This window comes from Etheostoma cragini, chromosome 3, assembly GCF_013103735.1.
Source record: "Etheostoma cragini isolate CJK2018 chromosome 3, CSU_Ecrag_1.0, whole genome shotgun sequence".
Lineage (NCBI taxonomy): Eukaryota > Metazoa > Chordata > Actinopteri > Perciformes > Percidae > Etheostoma > Etheostoma cragini.
Window position 1 is genome coordinate 24,576,131 of NC_048409.1, and position 25,226 is coordinate 24,601,356.

At 40.6% G+C, this 25,226-nt stretch overlaps 1 protein-coding gene across 5 annotated transcripts in view; it reads right to left on the reverse strand.

Annotated features, from left to right (window-relative positions):
• The window catches only part of usp2a (ubiquitin specific peptidase 2a), a 41,161-nt gene that overhangs the window by 5,243 nt on the left and 10,692 nt on the right, over positions 1–25,226 (reverse strand). For 3 of the 5 annotated variants that reach the window (XM_034866721.1, XM_034866722.1, XM_034866720.1), the window contains exons 3-9: positions 22,232–23,060; positions 4,364–4,414; positions 2,548–2,671; positions 2,172–2,283; positions 1,625–1,735; positions 841–905; positions 503–606 (exon numbers count right to left, since the gene is read on the reverse strand). In XM_034866721.1, coding sequence (XP_034722612.1) covers positions 503–606; positions 841–905; positions 1,625–1,735; positions 2,172–2,283; positions 2,548–2,671; positions 4,364–4,414; positions 22,232–23,005 — 1,341 coding nt within the window. In that variant the 5' untranslated portion in view covers positions 23,006–23,060. Of the gene's footprint in view, positions 1–502; positions 607–840; positions 906–1,624; positions 1,736–2,171; positions 2,284–2,547; positions 2,672–4,363; positions 4,415–13,828; positions 14,313–22,231; positions 23,061–25,226 lie in introns of those variants that run through there. The other 2 variants (XM_034866723.1, XM_034866724.1) reach the window with 2 other exon arrangements.

A 25,226-nucleotide genomic window follows, 5' to 3' on the forward strand; every position in this document is an offset into this window, starting at 1 on the left:
GAGCACAAACATAGATGCATTCACATTAGCATGCACGTCAGCAACCACACACACACACACACACGCACGCACGCACACACACACACACACACACACACACACACACACACACACACACACACACACACACACACACACACACACACACACACACACACACACACACACACACACACACACACACACACACACACACACACAAAGCACAAAGCACAGACAGGGAGGAAACCAAAGTGCTCATGTTTAGCGCTGTGGGTAGACATTTCTTACTGCTGCAAATCATTATGACAATATGAAGTACATGTTTACAAAACCACACAGTAAGAAAGTCACTTCTGATCTACTGATTGTGCTGACATGTGGGTCTGTTCACCTTCTGGGACTAGTGTTATGTAAGGCTTCCAAACCTCTACCTGTCTATGTTACATCTTTGTGTGTGTGTGTGTGTGTGTGTGTGTGTGTGTGTGTGTGTGTGCCTGTGCGTGTGCGTGTGTTTCCTAACCTTTGCGATAGGTAGAGAGAGATCCCAAAAGGGGTCAAAGACAGTGGAGCAGAAACCACAGTGGCTGCAGGTTAGAGAGCTCTTCAGCTGGCCGACAAACACGTCTGGAGGAGCAAAATAGATGACATGAAAAAAAAAACATGAAGCTGCTCAGTGCATCAACACATTTGGCATGGAAAATATTAAGAAAAATATCTGTTGCTACAGTATTCTGTTTTTCTTTATGCTGATCATTTTAATGTCATCTTTGTGTAATCTAACCTGTAGATGCCATGCCATTTCCATGCTAGACACAAGTTCGATATGTAAAGTAAATATCTTGGTATATTTTTACTTACCTACTATTTTACTGTCTTCTCTCTCTAGATATTTACTCCACATCTTCTTCCCTTTCTCTTCATCCCTGAACATGGTGCACAGATAAGATATTAGACTGTTAGAATACTGACTGAGAAGATGGCCCAGACAGGCGGAGACATTCTGCTCATAACACTCAACTGTTCTGATTGAGTAAAATGGTTGATAATGTAATGGGTCATATCAGAAAACAGTAACTATTTAGGGACATGACCTTCTTTATTATAGGTGGCAGAATATAGGAATAAGGGACAAAAAAGGAGACTTTTCAAAAACAGTTTCTACCCTGAGACACATTTTCAAACTAGAAATAATTATGTATTAGAATTGCTTTTAATATTTAGGCAGAGTGGACCTGTTTTGAAGCTAATACTGAACTCCGTGCCGTGGTTAGATAAGTGATAATTATATCCTAAAAGAATTGGAGCATTAAGCTCATCTGTGCCCCAGAGAGGCAACAACTCAACACAGGAGGTGAGCTGTAGCACACAGCCTTAAATTAAAGCTTAATGATGAAGCCCTAATGATTGATGTTGCCTATGTTAACATACAGTATGCTATACATGACATAAACAAGGCTTCAAAGAGGTGTCTAACTCTACTCCTCGGTGTCTTTCACTGCACCACAAAAATGTCTAATTTCCAATTCAATACATACTAAAATATTTCCACCAGATCTCCAGCAATGCTGGTATCATGAAACAGTTCCCCCAGTTCCCTGTGTCACTGCAGGCATACACATTGTCTGTCAGACAGACAACTTACGGCAGGTGGTCAAAATCCTCTACAGTGCCTCTCGGCCTGACAGTGACCCTGTTGACTTCGTTGTGCAGGCCGTCCAGGAGGAAACGCAGGAACTCCTGAGCATCCTGTTGGCTGCAAGACATAGAAAAAGTCAGTCCAGAGTACAAATATCAGCTGATGTCACTGTAGTTATAATAATCATAATACATTTCCTTTGTAACGCACCGTACATTTAAGAAAATCTCAAAGTGCTACATAGAAATGCTAGGGAGAAAAAAGTATTAAAACTAAAGGAAACAACAACAAAAGGACATGGAAAGGGGGAAGGAATCAGCCAAAAGCTCTGTTGAAAAGGGGGGTCTTAAGGCCGTTTTTAAAAGCATCTAAAGTCTGGGGCGTCCTCAGGTTGTCAGGTAGAGCATTCCACAGCCTGGGAGCAGCTGAGCTAGACATATGCAGACTTTTACTCTTGCAATCATATTATTATCAGACAGAGGCAATGCTAAGTGCTCCTAATAGATGTACGACAGCTTATAAAGGTTCGAGCAAAGAGTGTAACAAAGCTTACTTGTATCCCACAAATCTGGGAGCATATCTCTGGATCTGAGTTTTGAATTCAGACGGGCTGACTGCCTCACTGCTGCATGACGTCCACATGGTCTGTATCAGCTTGGCAAATTCTACCAGAACAGAAACACTCAAGTTACTCACACACTGGGATGTAAAATGCACTTGGCTTTTCTCTGTCAGATATTGTACATTTAAGAAAAAACTTGTCAGTGCCTTTCCAGGCCTACAAAAGAAGAACCAGTCTGCCTGTTCTCCTAATAGGAGTTCTAAAAGATGCAAATCTAATCCAGAAGTGAAGCGGAAATGTTACTTTTGAGCAGGTGTGAAAAGTGTTTGTACTGGACTCTAGGGGGCCTGTGTGGCACGACTCTCACCTTCCATGAGGGCTGTGTTGGTACGGCTGTTGTTGTTAAGGTCTCTGCGGTGTGAATTGTGCAGGCAGTACTCTCGCAGGCTGTGTGTGTTGCTGAGACACTGCAGGATACTGTTCATGAAACACTGAAATAAAAAAAATAAAACATCACAAAGGTTTGAGTCCCATATAGATAAAATAACACCAAGTTCCATTCATTGATGAGTCTTTTTTGCTGGAAAGAAATGAAAAAAATCCTTGCAATGACTTCAAATAAACAATGTAAATCTCAGTTTTTTATGTATAGGATTACCAAACTTCTGGCAAATTAGAGATTTGTTCAGCAAGTCAATCTGGCCAAGAGCAAGTCAAGCCTATTTCCAATTTTTCCAAATCGAGGCACCAATCACAACTGTTGAGCCAGCCATTATTTCTTTGTGACATATAGTTTATGGATACTTTAAATTTCATCTGAAAAACCAACAGTTAATGGTTATGTTGTTGTGTATTGAAATCTGTAATTGTATATGAGTTTGTATGTTTTCTCATTAGACAGAGTTTTGATACTGTATACCGTTGACAAGTGTGAATATGCATAAAATTAAAATATTGCTTGCTTTTTGTTGACATTCAACATGACGCCCACCAAAGCGCATCAACCCGTTGATGCTGCTGATGCTGCTACGTCACCCGGATTGTCGACCTGATTGGTTGAAGCACTATCCAATTGGGCCCAGAGGCATTTGAGCGGTGTCCGTTGGTGACGCACCTTTGGAAATGAACTGTGAATGAACCTTCCCCAGACCCACTCTCAGAGGACCCACTCTCAGAGGGGGTCTGTGGAATTGATCTATTGATCTTCTAATGTAACTTAAAGCATGAGAGAGAGAATGAGTGTTGTTTCTTGTTGTTTGTGTATTAATAAATGGCTCTGACCATCCTCGGAGGGGGATTTTTGGATGGACAGATGTGCAATATATAAATTTACACCTGGGGTTTTTATATCTAATAACCATCAATATTCCTGTATAGATCCCAGACTTACAACAATTCTGGTCTGCAGTCATGTGATATATGCTAACCGACAACATCCTTTAGTTCACATAGTATACATTTCTGCTATACCTCTAAGACTGTATATTAATCCTGAAAATCATTTCATAACTCTGGTGCACATAAACTATGTTTTATTAATCTGGAAATTTATTCATTCATTTTTTCAAATGCTTCCAAGACAAAGTGAATCCTTGCATAATCACACAGCACACACACGCAGACGTGTTGTCAAAGACAGAAAGCACTGTGTATATACTGCTCCCACCACGTGTCCACATCAGACACGCGTGCGGTTTGGTGACAGAGACAGAGAGAGCGAGTCCTTCCTGGTCCATAGTTCAAAGCTCTCTGATTAGGTTACTACACACACACACACACACACACACACACACACACACACACACACACACAGACAAAATCATGAAGTCAAAGTCACACATTCAGCTCACACACCCTGTTGCTGCCTTCAAATCCCCCCCCCCCCCCCCCCCCCCCCCCCCCCCCCCCCCCCCCCCCCCCCCCCCCCCCCCCCCCACACACACACACACACACACTGACAGCAACACACACCACAGCACGCGTTGTCTATTTTAGGAGCCCTCCTTCTGCCTGTTGCCTGGTAGATATTTAGATACTCTGCTGGACCACCACTCTTATGAGGACTCCTCCAGATATGGAGGAGTGATGGATGATGGGATTTTAGCGTGTGAAGAATAACATGTCAATATTGCATGGTGTTCTACACCGATGTTCTTAGACTTATATGCGGCTGCAGTACTTACAGTGTTTCCGAGGTTCTTGAGTCCCACAAGACCTTGGGCACTCTTTGAATTCTGAAAGACAAAAGAAACAACATTTAGATGAAATGGTGTGTGTATTTGACAAGTTTTGGTGATGCATTTCCCCCACTTAACAACTTGTAATGCATACAATCTTGAACAAATAACTAACTATATTTATGATTATTGCAAGAGGAAGAATGACTCAAAACCCCATCATTCAAACACTTGAAAATGCAGTTCTTTGTTAGAAAGATGTCTCCTGAACCCACTGGTTGTTCTCTTTCCACCCAAGATTGCAATGTACAGCTGTTTTCCAACACTGCCAAAGTGAAGAATCTGCTAAACTCAGACATGTGACAAAGATGTGCTCCATCTACACTTGCATTTGAATGTGCATGTCCTTTCTTGGTGAGTGTTTTCTTTAGAGAGGAACTTGTTTTTGTTATCTCACAGTCGGTTCCTCTCTTGGTAATCACTCCCAAATGGAATCTGAGATCTGATCAACAACAGTAGATACCACAGAATAAGTGTACGCACCTTAAGGATTTTCTACACCCTGGCTTTTGTTTTTTCAAATTCTTAGGGCAATAAACCATCCGATATTTTTGCTCAGACGGCAAATCATATTATCAGGATTTCAACATCATCAAATGGTACAAAATGCTTTGCAGAACTTATGTCATCACAAGCTGCAGTTAAATTGCATTACATAAGTTGAGTGGTTATATAATTAAGTAGCTAGAGGAAGAACTAACAAAGAAACATGGGGGTGGATAAGGAATGCACTTGTGCCCTCGACGAAGGAGCAGACGCAGCAGACAATTATGTTTTAGAAAACACAAGCTAGGCCAAAAATGTTATTCTTTGTTATCATTCCATTCACGTGCATCACTGAACCAACATCTTGCCTCTTCAAACGAAATGTCACATTGATGATGACACGTTTCTTTGTAATTGTGATAATTCAAAAGCTTTTTTAAAAGTTGGACTCTAATCCTTACTTAATAATTGTGGTGTCATAATACATTATACAGCAGCAAAAATAAGATTTGGCCAGCTTCAATTGTACGTACTGTATAAAAACAAGCTGACTAGTGGCCAAGCGAAGAAACTAACAGTGTGGTAACCGGAGATTGTACTTTCGAGGCAGAGAGCAACTCTGCAGGGCCGGCAGCCTATTATCAGTCATCTGATCTCACTGGCAGTTGAAATCTATCTTACCCACACATCCCCCTTGTTACCCTCACCTGTGGTGAAGCTAGAGCACATTCACTGAGACTACTATGTATCAGGGACACCATGAAAACGGTCTGAATCCTCATCATTTCACTTACCAAATCAAACAGAGTGTGTAAAGATAAAGGAGAGATGTTTCTTTAAAGGAAGAGTTTTAACGCCCTAATTAGGAGAAAGGGGCATTTAACGCTGTAAAAAAAAGTGGTGGTTACCTTAGTGTGAGACAAATCTTTGAACTAAACAAAGGAATCATTTATGAACATTTGACTACAATGTAAATGGCGTCTATAAAACGTGCTGGAGAGGCTGGAGACAGCTCATACACACTGAGTCTTGGGGCCAGCGGCCTCACCACACCCTGGATGTGACCTGACAACCACACACAGATTCATTTATACACACGAATGACCACAATGACCTCGCTGACCCAAATCTATTTATATCTATTTTCATATCACGATATGGACATACTATGGATATTTTGTCCAGTCCTAGTAGCCTTGAATATAATGATTTTTATTACTGATTCATGCCAGTCATTTTTTTGATAAATTGACAGGGCTAGAAAATGTCAGAAAGCAGTGAAAAATGCAAGTCAGTTTTTTTTGATCAACTTTTTAAAGCTGCAGTCTTTTTTGTGTTAAACTTTTTTAAAAGGTGCATTAATTTGTTAGTGACCAACTTTTTATATCTCCAATAATTTATTAGGAGCACTTGGGAGCAGCCAAACAAGCTATAAACACAACGTTGAAATTTCAACTCTTTGTTTAGGTGTTATGATGAACATTTTAGCAAACACTTCCCATACACATCCCACAGCCACAGAGCAACATTTTAATTGTTGGAATTGTATTTCTGCCTTTCTGCCTTTCTGCCCACTTGACCAATGCGAAACCAAAAACACAATTTCACTCTAAACTCATTTTTACTCATTTTAAGTATTTTTTGGTCTCAACTAACTCCTGAGGTGAATACAGTAATCTGTCCCTTTAGAGGCTAAATGCTCCACTATGTTCTCCAGCTGGTTGCTAACTTGGTCTGTCTGCTGTTTGGTGCAGAGCAGGTGGTGTACAGTGGGTTTATCAGAGCTTGTCTTTGCCAAAAACAGCTGCCTGCTGGTTAACGGAAGTCCTGAGACAGAACCAAAACACATCATTTGCACAGAATAAGCTGAAACTATTTAAGGTTTTGTAGAGTGGAGGGCCAGTCAGTCTATAGGGCGAGTGCAGAGTAAATAGACAATTTTCTGTGATCCATCTATCCATATCCATCCTATCCATGAGAGTTGCCGTCTTAGTTAACGCTGGTTCAGATTACGTTACGTAGCCTCTGTGCTTTTAATTTATTACCTTCGACTACAGTAGGTTGAACGCATTAGCTCAGATGGATAACTTGGCTTATTTCCTTTATTATGTGAACGTCTTTGTCACCTTGAACATCCCATCAAACCCCATTCAAAAATCTGGCAGCGTGCTGCGTGTATTGTTGTTCTTGGGCCCATACAGGTCGGACAGAGCCTTTTGGGGCATGTGAGTCGGTCAGACAGCCGGACGGAGTGATGGCCGGAAGAACAGAGATCCTGCCTTCATTAGACAGAAAACCTCAGCCATCTGTTTCTTATTCAGGAGAAAGAGAGTCAGTACAGCGAGTGGAGGGGGGAAATCTACAGTTTAATTAACTATGGCTTATCTAAATCCTCTTTTCTGTAAATTCCACTGTAGGGAATAGAGCACTTCACTAGTCAAGTTCATGTAGCATATACACACACACTTCCTTTTCAAGAGCTTCAAGAAATCTCGGATTACTCCAGGTTTTACAGGATGCTAGAACAATCCTCTCTGGTCACCTTAAATATTATTATTTTATAACAGACACACATAGCATCTACACCACACAATTGGAATGTGTGAGTCTGACTTTGCCGCACTCTGCTGAGTAATGCCACGGCCAGTCCCAAAAATAGCAGCTTTGCTTTTAATAACGCCTGCATGTCCACTCGCAATTGGCTGATCCTTTGGCCAGCCTGGCAGACGTCACAGCGATGAAACAACGTCCCGGCTCTGTCTCCGTAGCAACGCTATTCTTTTTTTCCACGGGATGGAAAGGTAAAGGACATTGTGATAGCACGGTGACAAGGCCGAGCGTGGAGTGAGTGAGTGAGTGAGTGTGTGTGACTCAGTGTGTAAAGAGTGTGAGGAACTGGCAGTGAACGACTTGAAGCAGTTGTGACTTTTAGACAAGGATCACTTTCAGAGTGATGTTGTAAGATATTGCTGCATTCAAGTGGTGTTAGAATAATCCAAAAATGAGTTGCCGACAGGGGTAATTCACACTGCATTAACAATGTGAAATAGAGCATCTGCGCTCTCAGAGTGTCCTTCTAGTTTTAACTGAATGTAACCATTCACACACTACCACCAGCACCCTTTTTTGTTCTTTTTCTTTTCTTCCTTACAGTAAGTGCTCACAACCTGTGACATACTGTACATTCCCACCATTTTTCTCTTCCATCATCGTTAATAAGAAAAAAAAGAGTGATTAAGATTTTGATTGTCAAAAAACAATGTGAATGCTGACAAACAAAATGCTATATATAAAAGAGGAGCTACTGATTGATTAGTCATCATGGATTTGGTATTTAACAACACCTTCAGAGGATCTAATAGTGAAAACACTACATCACCACCTTACATAACACACTCCTAAATCAAGTCATCTGTCTGATTTTCAATAGCAGTTGGCAATAGTTTAAACTTAAAGTTTCAACAAAGTAGCACTATGTGTTGGGAGAAGATTTTTTTTGTAGAGGAAGAGATGCATGGATGAGGGAAATAAAGAGAGGGGATACATAAAACCAACAATCACAAGAGGGAACATTTACTGTATCCACTGTTTATATTCCCAGTTGTTCCATGTGAGCGGACTGATACGTACTGTTCACAAAAGAGGCAGCCCAGGGGGGTAACTTTGCATAAATGCTCTATTCATAAATGTCAGAAGCAGCTTAGGCAACTAGTGAGCTACTTTTGAAACCCTACTCCTTGGAGGCTGAAAAGCATGAGGAACAGAGAGGCCACACTAAAAAGCATTCCGCAGGCCAGGTTGAACTGCTTCCTAAAGCCGTGAATAAAAAACTGCGGAAATGTCCTTTGGCGTGCACCCAACTTGGGGTAAGTAAAATCTGTCCATCCACCGTGCTGAGATGTGGAAGTGCTGGCCTGAGGGATGGATGGTGGTGTTGGAGCAGAGGAAATGGGTCAAAGCAAGGTGAGGAGGCTGGAAGAAATGAATTATCCGTGAGCATGGCTTTGCTTTCCAGAGTGAGAGAAGACAAAACTCCTGACAAACATCTTACCACTTGATGTACTTTGGCCCACAGCAAGGAGACTAAACTGTCACACACAAACATGCATTCTGTGTTTCTATCAAGCATTATCTAGGTACTCCAGGTGTAACAAATGCCTGATTTGTCAAACCTCAAGGTTACACACAATGCGTTTTGCTGAGAAACACAGATTGTAAAAGATTGTCTGAATGATATGGGAGCCTAACTCCTCTCCTAAAATAACTACATTGGCTGGTAAAATTAAATGTATAATTATGAATTTTGTGATGTATTCATTAAAAATAGCAAGTAGACAAAATGTCTCCTCCTGTTTGAACTGAAGTGGAGTTAACCTTTAAACAACCTACTGCACTTACTTGTTGCTGCAGCAGCTCTTCAGTAATTTATACCTTGAGGCGACTGGAGATGGTGTGGGTAAATACCAAGCTCGGATATATGATATAACAGACTGAAATCAGAAGAGAGCTTATTCTAAACTATAAATGAGTGCAAATGCATTTCGATGATCTCTGCACCATCTGCTATTAAATTCAACAAATAAAATGTAAAACATTTTTTATATCAATGTATTTGCTGCTCATTAATTGGGTTTGAGTGATGCATGGAAAACACTGAGCAATAATGATATATTTTGAATTAGGACTGCTGATATTTTTACCATTACTAATAGCTTTAAGTGAATGAAAGTGGTGAGTGTCATGGTGTATATAATTGTATGCCACAATTTCTATACATTGTGTGATATTGTACATTTTTGTAAAATAAAATTAGAAGCCGTTTATGGAAAAAATAACATAGAAAAAAAATACCTGACAAACTAAGGTTTCTCATCACATTAGGCAAACTAATACTGCCAACAACAGTCCTCTTATTGATTTACAACATGGCACATAATGGTACAATGGTAATAATTATTATATTATCTCAGAATATACTGCCATTTCCTCCAACTCTAAATTACATAATTAGAATTCCCGAATAACAACTATTTAGTCTTTTAAGAATGTTTTTTAATCCTCTGAAGCTGCTTTTAAACCATTTTTCAATGAAGCAAAATTATTAATGTGCATGTACAACAATGGTACCTGAAAAAAACACTAATATCTACCGGTAATTGAAGTACTGGCAAAGCTTTAATAACAAGCCTCCAACACCATAGCAATAACAAGTGCCACTTTCCCTCCTCTGTGCTCTGTTTGTGTCTCTAGGGCTGTAAACCAAACTTCACACTACCAGCAGCAGGATGCCTGGGTCCACCTGGCAGTGCCGAATGCCAACTGCTGATTGGCTGCAATACCAGCGTGAGAGAGAGAGAGAGAGAGAAAGCAGAACAGTCTGTTCTGACCTGTCTCTCCATTTGGCACACCATCATAAGCAATCTCTCTCACTCTCTATGAGTTACCTCTTCTGCTACTGTCGTGTTAGAGCACAATGTGAGCAGAAGTGACACTTTTTGCTCACACGTTTGTTTGTGTGTTTATGTGTCCACACACTACAACGTTGGCACTTGATAGGGAAATAGAGAGACAATCTATTTTCCCCTTCTAAAAAGCACACAGAGACAAAATCAGTCATCGGAGCTTGTTGAGCCAGTGTCCGGTGACGCCACAGCTAAACTTTGAAACTTGCTCTCACACACTACATGCAAACAAGTAAACAGTGAGATCCTCTGACTTAGAAGAACTGTCTTTCTGAGAAATACAAATAAATGCAGCATATGATCCTAAGCACTGGCCCCTTGGTTGCATTTACTTGGATCAACGACTGTGAGAAGACATATTTCTTCCCACACCATGGGTATCACACTAAAACCCGACATTGTTTAGATAACAGCTAGAGAGCAATGTGACCATGAAGCAATGCATTGGCTTCTTATATAACAGCTGTGTTCATCTTCACACATCTTTACTGGTATGCAGGAAAATAATTCCCCCTCAATGGTAGCAAAGTTAACTATAACTAGCAGACTTGTGTTAACATTACACTGAAACCTGGGCCTCTAGGCCTGTCTTATCACAGCACACTACACTGGAGGATTACACCTTATGCATTGACATGTAGACTGACAATGTACCAAACACTATGTTCAACAAATAGCCAACACCTCAGAATTGCACATGGTGTAAATACCACAAACGATACCCTCAAATGAAAGATCTACAGCCAAGTTACTTCCACTGAAGTTAATGCCAGTGTGGTACACTCAGACTCTTGCTAGTAATATTTTGTCTTAGGTATGAAAAATGTATAAGCAAAGCACTACATTTGAATGGCTTGCTTATAGTGACATATTACAAACAAAAGGGAACAACATAAGTCAATGAGCACATAGTAAATTAAGTCTGAACATAAATAAGTAATCAAAGTCAGCAGTAAAAATTATTTACTAGAAAAATGTTTTGACCAGTAAATCTTAATGAGGGATTTGTGGGGTCTATTTGCCATTTGTAGGATATAATAGGTGTTTTTAACTTTTAAGTTAAAGGGATAGTACAGATATTTTCAAGTGGGGTTGTATGAGGTACTCATTTCTCTCTCTTTAAAGCCAAGAGACTCCTTCAAGAAAAAACATTAATAATATTACCATACAGTACACTCAGTAAGTAAGTTTGTGTTATTGTGTGACTTTGTCCAATCCAAGCTAACCCTTCGGAAACCAAAGTCACACAATCACACAAAAGGCATAACCAATTAAGACACCAAATATAGCGTAAATATATAGAATATAGCGTGAATATATAGAATATAGCGTACACTTAAGCCAATGTTGTTTTTTTTAGGTGGCAAAAATACATGTTGCTGCAGTACATTTTTTAGCTTTTGTGTCAGGACTTCTGCCTGCTTCTCTTAACTGGAAGCATGTCGACCGGCATCTACTGTGAGTAATATACTGATTAGGGATGAGTACCTCATATAACCCCACTTCAAAATACCCAAACTATCCCTTTAAGGATTATTCTTAATATCAATCAATCAATCAATGTGTGATTAGTTTGTTTAATTTAAAGCACGACAATGTACCACAGTTCATTGCAAGGAATGTTGATTTAATACAATGTTTTATTGTAATTAATTATATAGATTCACCATAACATATGTTGAAATGAAATGGGGGGGGGGGAAAGTGTGAGACTTTTTATAACTGAATTAAATGATTAATTGATCATTATGATGGTGGAAAACCTGATTTTCTTTCGATCATTAGCTGTAATACTACAAAGCCAAAGCAGAGGAGCAGTTCGAAAGTAGAAAGCAACCTTTAACCTTACAGCTGTCAGTGCTGGTGTGTGCTGTAAGCCAGCTGTGCAGAAACATGTGCATAATCACAGATGACCACACACACACACCGTAATGTAAACTCATGCTAACACCACACAACATTTCATTTGCCATGCATGAAGTGGTCTGCAGGGAGGGAGAAGTAGAGGATAGATGATGAGCAAGAGAGAAAGAAGAAGGATGGGACAAGAGGAGCAGGTGGACAGTGACAACAAAACAGAAAGCGTGCCAGCACTAAAGTGTATTTTAATGTGATTTCTCATTACATAACAGAAAATGGCACACAGCAGCTCTGCTCCAAACATATCTCACACACACACACACACACACACACACACACACACACACACACACACACACACAAACAGAAAGCAGCAAGGCTCTGGTGATCACAAACGTCATCCCTCTTCTTCTTATCATAGTAGGACAATTGCTACGGTAGGCTTTTAAATCTCACTTTAGTCAGCAATGGATGTGTAATTTAAACCTCCACCAGCACAAGGTGTGGACAGCAATGACAGCTATAAGACCCAGAATGCATATCATAATTTAACTGAGTCTCATTGTCGGTAGGTCTACATTCTTACCACTTGACCCATTTCAAACCTGTCACTACACAGTTTAGGCCAAGATATTGATTTGGTTTTATGAGATTGCCAAATCACTGTTGAACGCTTCTGATCATCTCTTTTATGTAGTGTATATTGTATGTTGTTTATTTTTTACTTTTAATTACAGATAGCATTCCAGTGTGGGACGACTTAACTCAGCATTCAATCTACAGGGAAATCTGCCTCACCTTGCTTTTTGGCTGCTCATCCACCTGGCTCACTAGGAGAATTTTAAAATCCTGCATTTATCAAATTTATTTAAAAAAGACTTTTCTATGACAATAATTAAACACAGTGAACTTGTCGAGATATTTAAACTGGAAAAGTACAAAATGTACAACAATTTAAACCAGCACAAAACATAGACAGCAACTTTCATTCTAAAAACAAATATTGCCATAATTCCTTTGTCTTGAGGCTAAACTAAGCTAAAAATTAGTCACTAGTGGTTTTCAATATGTGCATTCAGTTTATGTGTTTATATGTGGCTGTGTCCATAAAAGTCACAGTAGAAGATGCTAGATAGCTACTCCAGTGCATAAAGAAAGCCCTGTCAGAATGGGTTATTTATTTTATTTCCATAAGACGTACACCGAGATACATAAGAGCAGTAGGCTATAGTATAGCAGCTGTGGTGTGTGAGGGGGATTAAACGGTTGTTACATAACCAGTGACTTGCCAGCACAGGCCCACTTATCCTGGCACATCAGAGTACAGCGGTTTAAAAGAGGGGCTTACCTCCGCACATGACAATTAATGTATTATTAAAAAAACTGCTATTTAGGTAGGCTAAATTGTAAAGCCTACGCTTCAATTCGTAGTGAAAAAAAACAGCAATTCACAATGCATATTAACTAGCGTTTAACGAGTCGTACAGCCCTGTCAACACAGAAATAATCCGACATAAACAGGAATTTGCCTGATTTTTGAATGGTCTTTGGTGCGTTCTCTTCGAAGCAGAGGTAAGGGGACGTAGTGGGCACTATCGCTTACCTTGGCGGCTTGGTTTATGAGAAGCCCTACGAAGGTTGACACCAGCATTGAGCCAGACATGCTGCCTTTTCTCCGCATCTCCTGCTTCAGAAACGGGAAAGGAGCGGCCGGCGGCTCCTCAGGTACGGTCACCGTGTATGACTGTCGCATGCTCGGCATGCTGGCGGAGGAAACAAGTCGACGACTAGTGCGAGTAATTCAGACGACAGCGAAGGTTTTCTGAGCCCTCCTGATCTTTGCTCGTTGTGTTGAGCCGTTTTCTGTTGCAGGAAGGCAAATTAGACGTTTCTCTCCGTTTCGGATTCATTCATATATAACGGCACCAACCTCACACATCACGCAGAAAAATACGATCTGTGGCGTCCCTTTTTATTTATCTTACTTACAGTAGGCCTATATGCTACAATAGCCATATAAAGAGCAATTAAGCTCGGGTAAGCAAAAGAGCCACTGCTGTGTCAGTCTACTGTACGCAACTCTAGAGTAGTTCTGTAAATGGCCATAAATACATATTGTGTTCCGATTCCGTTTTACAGGACTGGAGGTCCGCCCTTTTTTCTTTTTTGGCTCGGGTAAAAGTCAGCCTGCAACAAACGTCATCGACCGCCCACAGCCGTGCTGTCTACGTCACGGTTCATCCTTCACGCTGATGTACTGTATCTGTGGTCCAAGGAGACTACTCATCTCTATAAGGATCATGACAGAAAACTAGCGTCTATAGTCCTAGCCATTGCTTATATGCCACTATACTGTGTGTATATATATATATATATATATATATATATATATATATATATATATATATATATATATATATATATATATATATATATATATAATATCAATGTAGCAGCATGATAATAGATACACTATGTATAAATGTGACACTATCTGGCTGTGGTTACTACAATCTTATCCAGTGATTCTAAAATTCAGCAGTCCTGAAAGGGGTCTTTAATGATGTCCAGCAGATGATTCACCAGCGACACAAATAATACTATTCTATAATATGACACTCACAATATTAATCATTAGTGTAGGCAGTTTGTCAACCCAAAATTAAGAGATTTACACTTAAATATATCCTCCATGTAGGGTATCTGGGGAAAAAATCCCAGGGGGTTCAAAATCACACAAAAACTGGGAGGTCGTCGGTTCAATCCCCAGACCGACAGGATAAATCTGGGTGGGGAAAGTGAAAGAGCAGCACTTGCCCGTCACTCATTACCACAACTGAAGTGCCTATTAGCAAGGCCCTTAACAAGAATGTGTTGTTGTTTCCTTTTCACTAGTGACAAGAAGGTCTTTACTCATAATGCCAAGTAAAGCTTGGATCAATTACATACTGTGCAACAGTTGACACATAATCATATTAAAAGTAAACAACCATATATTTGAATTAGAAATGTTATGTAGCGTCTTAATGGCTGAAAACAGCTACCTGCTGCTGCTGATGAGAGCGGTGAAACTGAACCAAAATATTAAAGGTCCCATGGCAAGAAAATTTCAATTTATGAGGTTTTTTAACATTCGTTCCCCCAGCCTGCCTATGGTCCCCCAGTGAAATGGTGATAGGTGTAAACCGAGCCCTGGCTATCCTGCTCTGCCTTTGAGAAAATTAAAGCTCAGACGGGCTGATCTAGAATCGTTCCCCCTTATGAGGTCATAAAGGGGAATTCCTAGATACTAAAGGAGAAAATCCTCTGACAATTCCTCAAAGTCAGCCATGATCACCAGTCTTGTTCGCTACTAGCTAGCTGTACACATTGTCTTTGTTGACGGAAGTAACTGTGCTTTTCAGTGTTGCGCTAGTAGCAGAAGTAGCAGTGCTTTGCCTTTCTGAGAATATAGTTCCTAGTTAGTATGCGGTTAGAATATGGCTGTGTCTCATGTGGCCTTGTTATTTGTACACCTTGTGACTAAACAAATCACAACATGTAAATAGGAACATGTTGGCGTTATTCTGTCCCTTATTGTTGGGAGCAGTAGGCTAGTTGGAACAAGTTACCTGCAGGATCTTTGCTAGGCTAAGCTAATGCGTCAGACATAGTTACAGTACGCACGGAGATAAGAAGGGTCTGTATCGACTTGTCTAACTCTTGGGGATACGGTGAATAAGCTAAAGTCCCAATAAGTCGGCGTGTTCCTTTAAAGTTGAAGGCTGGAAAACCAAGGAATGTGCTAAAAGACACTGAAAAGCTCTGTAAAGCTGGGGGGAACTTCTGAGTCATGTGATAATTGTTTGTCATTTGATCCAATGTTAATATAAAATACTGCATAGAACAGCTTTAAGGCTAAGTATTCAATAGCGTTCCAATGGTTTACTCAGTAATAAGTAATAAGAAATATTGAACAATTTAAGGAGACTTGAAAGAATGCTAGCACACTATTCAAAACAGGTTTTATTCTTAGCTCTTTATTTTTTGACATTTGGGACATTCCACCTGACGAACACCTGATGACTGTTAAAGGTCTTGATGACAAATGGTCTAATTTACCACTGGGTGTTTTAGCTATTTTTCAAGGAAGTTCCCTGACTGATGGAGCTGATCATTGAGAAAGACAACAGAATGTCCTGCGCCTCACCTCCCACTCACAGGCAGTCTGGTTCATGGTCATCAAAATACCAAACAGGGGAAACTTATATTGTTTCAACCCTGCTATCTTTTCATGAAAATCAACCCTTTGCTACCTTAAATGATCAGATACTGACCATGTCAACGCAACATGCATTTCTTTTACTAAGAAAAAGGATTGAAATGCACAGTGGGTTTACAGTGTAAAGTGAAACAAGTGCAACAGGTCCCCAGCAGCAATCTCAGAAACCAGGCTCAAGCGTGTGTACACAACAAATAGCCATGGCGCACATTCCATCACCGGAATCTGTGTGTGTGTGTGTGTGTGTGTGTGTGTGTGTGTGTGTGTGTGTGTGTGTGTGAATGTCTAAATCCTCGAGGTGAAAAACTACAATGTGAGAGACCGGGGCAAAGGGTCAATGTTTGGATTGTGATATCTGATGCAAAGAGCTAAGCAGATTGGTTTAAAAATGGGACAAAAGCAGTCTCTGAGCAATGTTTTCTAGGGAAGTCAGAGTACAATTATCCTAGGGATAGCTGCTCTATTCCCTAAGCTCAACTAAGCACATTAGACCGACACACTCTACACTACACTAGGTGGTACAACATATTTTTTTGGAGGGGCAATTAAAACAATTTCATGTTGTTTATGAAAGACCTGAGCCCTTATTCTACAATCCAACAAGCTTACAACATGCATATCTTCCTTTTACTCGCTAACATTGATGTGAATTGCTGACATTACATCATTGGTATGTGGGAGAGTTCAGGAGATTATGTGGGAGAGTTCTAGAACAGAATGAAGCCTTCCGTGTCACTGTTCCAGAACAGAATGAAGTCTTCTGTACAGTAACCGTAGAACTGGGTATCACATGAGTCCCAATAAAGGGGCTGCAGCCTTCAGATGTCTGAAGCTGGCTACAGGTGCTGCTCTGCTTAAAATTAAGACCTGTGGGTCTAAATCAAAGATCAAAGTCTGACACTGTGCCCCCCCCCCCCCAATTGGACAGAATTGACTGACCGAGGAAGTTTTTCCTCGCAACTGTGGCAGTATTGCTTGCTCTGTAGGAAACTACTGGAACTGTTGGGTCCTTGTGGATTCTGGAGTGTGGTCTAGACCTACTCTATCTGTAAAGTGTCTTGAGATAACTCATGTTGTGATTTGATACTATAAATAAAATTGAATTGAATTGAATTGAATTGAGACAACTCTGCCACCCTCTAATTGACTTCCTGTTATTTTCAGAGCGCTGGCCCCCGTACCTTTCATCTGAAAGTATCTTTGCCCCACGTCTCTTGGGCTTCAATGCAGTAATGCAACCACTGTCTAAGACTGTTGTGATGAGAAACTCAGGGTCTAGCCACTAGTATTGACTATAGAGAATATAAGGATGCTTTGTTTTGATTTAAGGTCCAAATCCCAATATTGATACTGGTGCATCCATTGAACATGAGATACAGTATTCTATATATTGACAGTTAACAGCTTTGGTGTAATGTTCAAATTGCTGTCCTGATAGACACGCCAAATCCTGAGCCGCAAACCCTATCGAGCAAACTCATAATAACAGCTTACAAAACTGCGCTACTAAACTACTGGCCCTTATTTGCTAAAGAACAAGCTCCACGTCTCAGATTTTTTTTTTTTTTTATCAAACCATAAACTGTCTGACCAAGGTGGCAAACCGACAGTTGGACAGTCTGAAAATATTTAGAAGAGAAGTCTAAAAATATTGTTGACTCAACAGTAAGTCTAGACACAGAGTCTGAGGAAATCAGCTTTGACTCAGTCATGCCACCTTGACCTTACTGTGACTGTTTGTTTGTAGGTGCAAAGGAGCAAAAGTGTGAACGGAAGGTTGACAGGTAGAACTGAACATGAATAAACCTGTAATGTTGCCAATAATAAGTCAATGCACGTGTACACATATTTATCCAAGCATTGCTTGGGGGCGCAACTACCTCACGGCAGGTGTAATGCTCTGGACCCAAGGAGGCACAGTGTCGAGTGGGAAAGCCAATCGACCAATTCCAAACAGGCACAAAGCTTGTGCATTGCTATCTGCCTTTATAAAGTGTCTTGTCAGTCTATCACCTTGTGAGCTACACCAGTCAAAACCTGCTAATACAAGACAGCCACCAGAAGTTACTTCATTTAAAAAAGGTCAGACGGATTCAAAGAAACGCATGAGATGCTTGAAAGGAGCCCAAGAGAACCAGGTAATGAACAAGAAGGCTCTCACTGTCAATCTGAAACTTATAAAGCCATAGAGTGTTTTTCCCTGTATGTGTTGATTTGAAAATCATGCCGGAGAAACAGGGAAAACAAGAGCTGTAGTCCTGTTGACCAGCTTGCCTTAATCATAGACATGGCACAATATGAACAGGACCATGAGGCACCAGCAGCTGCTATTTTTGTTTTGTTTTTGTGTTGTAAATTTCTGAGAAATTATCATAACTGGATTTTTTTTTTTCTTACCAAATCTATTTCAGGAGAGCACAAGTAACAACAAGTTTGTTCTTTAGTCATTTAACATCAAACAGTGTAGCGTTTGGGTTGAGCTATAGAATAATTTCAACTTGTGTAGTAGAAACTGAATCCCCAGTGCAGATCACATTATTTACGTTGTGTTTTTTTCACATCTATGTCATTATTTCATCATCTGTGACACAATAATGTATAGCAGAAGGGCGGGAAAAAGCCACAATTACTGGTAACATGTTTAAACACTGCTCACTCTGGCCGCCTCACAACTCTAATGATTACTGTAATTCACTGTGTTCACCAACCTTTTTAAGTCGTTTTTGAAAGTAAACTGGTGAAAATGATCTGGTTTCAGTTGGTCAAATGTGAATATGATTTTGTCTTCTATGATATTAAAATAAAACTTTTGTTTTACGACTGTTGGTCGGATAAAACAAAAATATTGGGCCATGTTAACTGTATTGCTATTTGCTGGCATTCTATAGACAAAATCATGAATCTGTTGACCAAGAAAAAAATAATATACATTTCAAAAGGAAAAAAATTTATAGTTGAATCCCTAATAATAAGCACCACCCAGCTGTGTTGATGACCTAATATGCTGACTGAGAGCTTCATGAATGAGTGTATGTGCTGGACCATCATACTGTATATCCATACTATCAAATGCATATCAAGCAGTTAATGATATTAAGAAATCTATAGATAACTGTTGACTGATTTGCTGTGATTAATCCACTCATTTTTCAGTATAAACTGTCTTAAATAATGACAAATATACATTACAGTTAAAATAGGATATGGTGATGAGCATAGCTAACTAATGTTTGTTTTGGACTGTTGCCATTAGCTCTGTTTTCTCCACCCTCTCTCTCCCTTTGACATCTGTTGATCAGCGGTATGAGCTACATATTCGAGCACAAACATTGATTTCAATATGCTTTTATTGATTTAAAAATGGTACGCCATTCTGTGATCAGAACTTCATCCATGGCAACAGTCTGTCATACTCGACAAAGGTCCGTTACACAGAAATGGCAGACAGCAGAATGCTGCGATTGACCAATCAAAATCAAGCATTAACCAAGCCATGTAATACCATTATGTAAACATAACTCACAAACTCAGGACCCTAACTAAGGCTGGTTTCAACAGACTGGGCTCTGAAATCATTATCAGTGCAGATGCCCTTGCCCTGGGGAACAAGGTGATTAAATGTGCCTGAAGTGAAAGAGGCCTGGGATAATTAACAGTACAAATAGCCGAGCTGGTGACATCCAGTACTTCTTAGTCCGTGCATGATGGATACAGTAGGTGTTGATTACTTGATGGGTTACTGTAAATGAGAATAAAATTGTAGTTCAAGCTTGCCGATTTGGCTTCAGGAACCTGCATCACCTAAGTGATATTGAAACATGGACTTTAGCTAATGGTCCATGGTTAAGAGGCAAACTGACTATTTGTGTTTCGTAGATTTGAGCCACAGGCTCATAGAACACTATAAAAGTATCATTTTTGCACCCAACAGAGAATATCTTATCCTTTGTTTATATTTTAGTTTAGTACAACCTGCCTTAGTAGTCTAAAGTGATTTTGACTCTTCACTAGGAGAGCCAAATAATGTGTAATGTGCAGGCTGTGTTAGGTAATATTCATCTATTTCTGAATGGAGACTTGTATGCACTAAAGAGGAGCACCTAGCTGATTAGGAAAGATACAGCTGGTTTTATTTGTTCAAGTATACCTCATGACAGCGTGCAGCCCCAAAACAAGACCACTACTTTTAATAGTGTTAAACCATCCTTATTCCATATGTTAGCGTCATTCAAGTGCATACAGCAAGTCTATGTACAGTATGTCATGAGAGCAACAACACACTGTATGAGGCCTACATTATCAAACATATTATTTACAATAGTACATAATATTAAAAATAATTGTTGTAATAAAGCAGCATTTTCAGATGGCTGTTTATTTTAAAGGCCCTTTGTAAACCCACACAGGCAAATTTAATTACTCTCTTTTACTGGCTGATTAAACCTCGTCTCAAGACTGTATAGACAGTCTAATTAGTGCACGTGTCCAGTGGCGTCACACTATTCCCAATATAGCGCCGCAAACTTTCCACCTGAGCAGACGTCTAATTATCCAAAATCAGAATAAGTTTAGAGTTTGGCTTTTGTTGAAATTATGTAAGGAAAGTGCTGAATTTATTGGTACATTTTGAGTGGCTAATCTTTGATGTGGTTGTTTAGGGCTGCAACTATCAATAATTTTCAATCAATTCAGATTTTTCTTTAAATAACTAATTAGTTGTTTTGTTTATATAATGTAGGCGACCATTCCTTTTTTTCAGAACCAAAGGTGACATCTTTAAATGTTTAATTTGTCCCACTTACAGTCCAAAACCTAAGGATATTCAATTTACATTGATCGTACTAATAAGGCATTAGGAGTACATTAAAAGTTAATCTGATTAACAAATAGTAAACAATAAGGGTGAAATATATTGAACGTGATGTGCAACAGAATGTGCTTTGAATGGAACTTTTTTATGCCCCATTACTAGTATTGAAAATACATACCTTATTCATGCTTATAACTACCTAAAAAGCACTGAAAAGCACTTTAAAGGAAAACATTTTATGTCTTTTTCACTCTTCATCCTTCCTACCATCTACTCTTCTCCTCCTGCACTCTCCCCACCCTCCTCCCATTATTTAAGCGGTTATCGGGACTAATCCTGAGACAAAGTGGGTCAGTTGTGCTTTCTGAACTGCATAGAGAAAGCTCGGGTCATTAACACTGAGCTTAGAGATGAGGCCAGTGGTGTGCAGAATCAGCCCATCATAGCCAAGCAGCTCGTTCTGAGAGGTGTAAACTATCTAATTGCTAGGTAAGAAGGGGTCCGGTATCCATGCTTATTTGTCACATAGCCATGTAACTACTACAATGTTCTCCGATTAGTATATGATTGCTATGTTACAAAAAATAAGAGTTATTGTACCTGCCATTTATTGAACAGCTCAAAAAGTCGACCAAGGAACATGTTAGAGGCATGTCTGGTAAATAATTGTAAACCAAGACTTCAAGTGCATTGAAATAAATTTGAACAATAGTGCCCCCATTTGGTAAAAGCCAGTATTCTCAGAAGCCACACTGCATTGTGGGGCTGTACCATGTGTGTAAAACCAAAGAATTGAAACCAGTGTGTCTCTGTGGTGACGACCGCAGCTATACTCAGCCCTGGATATCGATCACCTAAGGAGCAGTGTACCCCCAATAAAAGCAAGCCAAGCCAGTACAGAACAGAAGGGACATTACAGAGGGACATTTTCTTACCATGGAGTCCCTGGTGGGGGAGTCGGACAGCCTGTTACTGCTCGGCTCCCATGTGGAAGAGCTGAATGCTCTGCTGCTGCTGCTGCTGCTGAAGGCCTCCTGGGTGGAGCTCCGCGACAGGGCCTCCTGAGTAGAGCTCCGTGACAGGCCGGAGTAGCTCGGGCGGGAGCTAGTGCCATATGAGTTGGCCACATCACTGGCCCGACTGCGGTAGCTCCGCAGGGCACTGGTGGAAGAAGACGAGGTGGAGGGAGAAGAGGAGGCATCATTGAGGCCCAGAGAAGCGAGATCCCTGCATAAGTCACTCTGGGATGCAGATTTACGTCGGTTGAGCAAGATACTGGAGGCCACCGGTAAAGAGGAGAGGTAGCTGGACTCGGCCAAGGAAGAAGAGTAGGAACTGTAGCCGGTATAGGTCGATCCTCCACTCAGCCCCAACCCTCCATAACTCTTGACAGGGGTTCTGCTGAGGCTCTCGCTCCGACGGCTGCTGATGCTGCTTCCAAGGATGTCAGTGCGTGGGATGGTTCGACCCCGGTCGCGGTCGGGGTCTGAGGCGGTGCTGTAGTTGCGGCTGCGAGCAGCAGAACTGCTTAGATAACTAGAGGAGGAGTACCCTGAAGAAGAGGTGGAGGTGGGGGACTTGTAGGAGGACAGCCTGTCCCGCTCGCTGTAGGAGCTATGGCCTGGGGTCAGGGAGGAGCTGTAGGAGCTGTAGTGGCTGGGGTAGGAGGGGCCAGAGTAGCGCTTGGCGGTGGAGGAGACGCGGGACATGCTGCTGCTGGTTTCTCAACCACAGGGAGGGAGAGCCTCTGAAATACTGCATTGACTGCAACAACAGCAAAGAGACACGAGTATTAGTTCATCAGCAACAATCAATACTTGCACTACAGCAACATTTATCCTTGCTTGACTAAGCATCATTATTTGGTTTTAAAGAGCATCACTGACTATGACAAAGCCACCTTTTTGGCATAATATCATGAAAACTGAAAAAATCTAAAGTGATGCTATCCTTACTGTGTGATACATAACCAAATACCAAACACTGACCCACACTTATACTTCATCTCCTGTTATTAGGATTATATAGCATAATATTGTCACAAAGTGTAGCAAGGCAGCTAGTGTTTTCATATTTTTATTGTATATAGTGTGGTGTTTTGCTTTTGTTTGTGTGTGTTTTTGCTTGCCTTGAACAGACACTGAAGACTCCTAACACACATCTCCTTATCAGGGGAGATGCTTGATTGGCATGAGGATGCTATCCACAATATCAGTATCTGTTCATGCTTTAACCCATTTATTACAAATCACATTTCCTTGACTACTATTACTGCAACCCATTATCAATGCTTGCTATAGTGTTGTAGATGTGTAAATGCATTTTTCCTTACTTTCAGGCAGCCATTAGCTTCCGTGCACTACATTATTTATATCAATTTACAACAACTTGCAACTTCCATGATTTAAATTATCCATCAGAGTGAACATTTTTCTCCTTTAACTGCCATCACTGACAAAGTGTACGTGATTTCTATATAGTGCACAATGCAGTAATAAGCACAAATGCGTCTGAAATGTCTTCAATGCATTAGCCCACAAAGATTTTTTTAAAACTTCAAAGCCACAAATACTATAATTTGACCAGAAAGCAGTGCACGCTACCACATGCACTTGCTTAAAAAATGTGTTTCCTCTAAACTGGAACAGATCAAATGGAAATACCGTACATTAGGGTGCAATTGCTCAGGCTTTTAGAGTACATGGCTGGTTATATAGAGGTGGTATACCATGAGCCCACATCATGACACTCTAAGGAGCATGAGATTCAATGCAGTAGAGTCAGATCTGTAGTGATACAATTAGCACTAGCTAGCGTGCTTGCTGATACACTATTTAGGCTCAAAGAAGGCACAACATCTACTACTTAGCCTTAAATCCCACTCAGTTAAAAAAAACACAGGGACCCCCCTTCTCCTACCAACTTCAACCTCCTTCTGAAATAAAGATGAACAAATAAATATGGAATAGAATCTCTCCTGACTATTTTGACATCTCACATTCCCTTCTCTTGCAGCAAGGCACCAGCCCGCCCCTCATCCCTCTCTCGGTGTAGTGTGTGTCTCCCACGGCTATAACGGGAGAGTCAGATGGGTTGTTGGAGGTAAAGTCAGGCAGCGAGCACAGTGTGTTTCTGTTGCAGCCGCAGCAGAGAGAAGCTCTTGTTCACATGCACGGCAGCCGGGATCTGAATAAATAAAAGTATCTGGTGTTGCTGATCCGCGTTGAGTTTAGTGAGAGAGGCTCCTATTTCTTTAATCTGTCTCTCACTTCTCCTCCCTTCCTTTCATACTGCTCCCTATCCTCTCCAGCTTTCTCTCTTCCTCCCTGGCACCTTGCCTTCTCTTCCGATGGCACCTAATTCTTCTATGTGTAATTTCCCCTCCTTCAGGGTCTCTATCGCTTTCTCCCTTTGCCTCCCTCTCGCTTTGTGGGCACAGGTATATCAATAATTCAGCATATGGATCTGAAGTAAGTAGACCGGCAGAGTGCTGGAGACAAGCCAACACACACTGCTACCCAAAACACACAGACGCAGGCCAAGCGGCTGTGGATAGTTAGTTGAGTACTGCTAAGCCAGCCAGGCTAACGGAACCAACAAACCGCCTTGCTTTGAGGCATCTCGCTAAAGGCAGGCTTGTTAGATCTATGTTTAAGGTGTGTTTCTTTAATTTGGAAGCAATGGTGTTTGAAGGGTTATTTTGGTTCTGTAATGCAGATGGCAACAGTAAAACATGGACACTGCGTCTCTGACATCACTCATAGTTTTTGGATCTGGAATCACTCTCCCTCACCACTCTTGTCCGTTACTGGTGACAGAAAATTGAAACAAACAGGAGTCCGCCAAAACAGCTATGATACAGTGGGTACGGAAAGTATTCAGACCCCTTTAAATTTTTCACTCTTTGTTTCATTGCAGCCATTTTCCAAA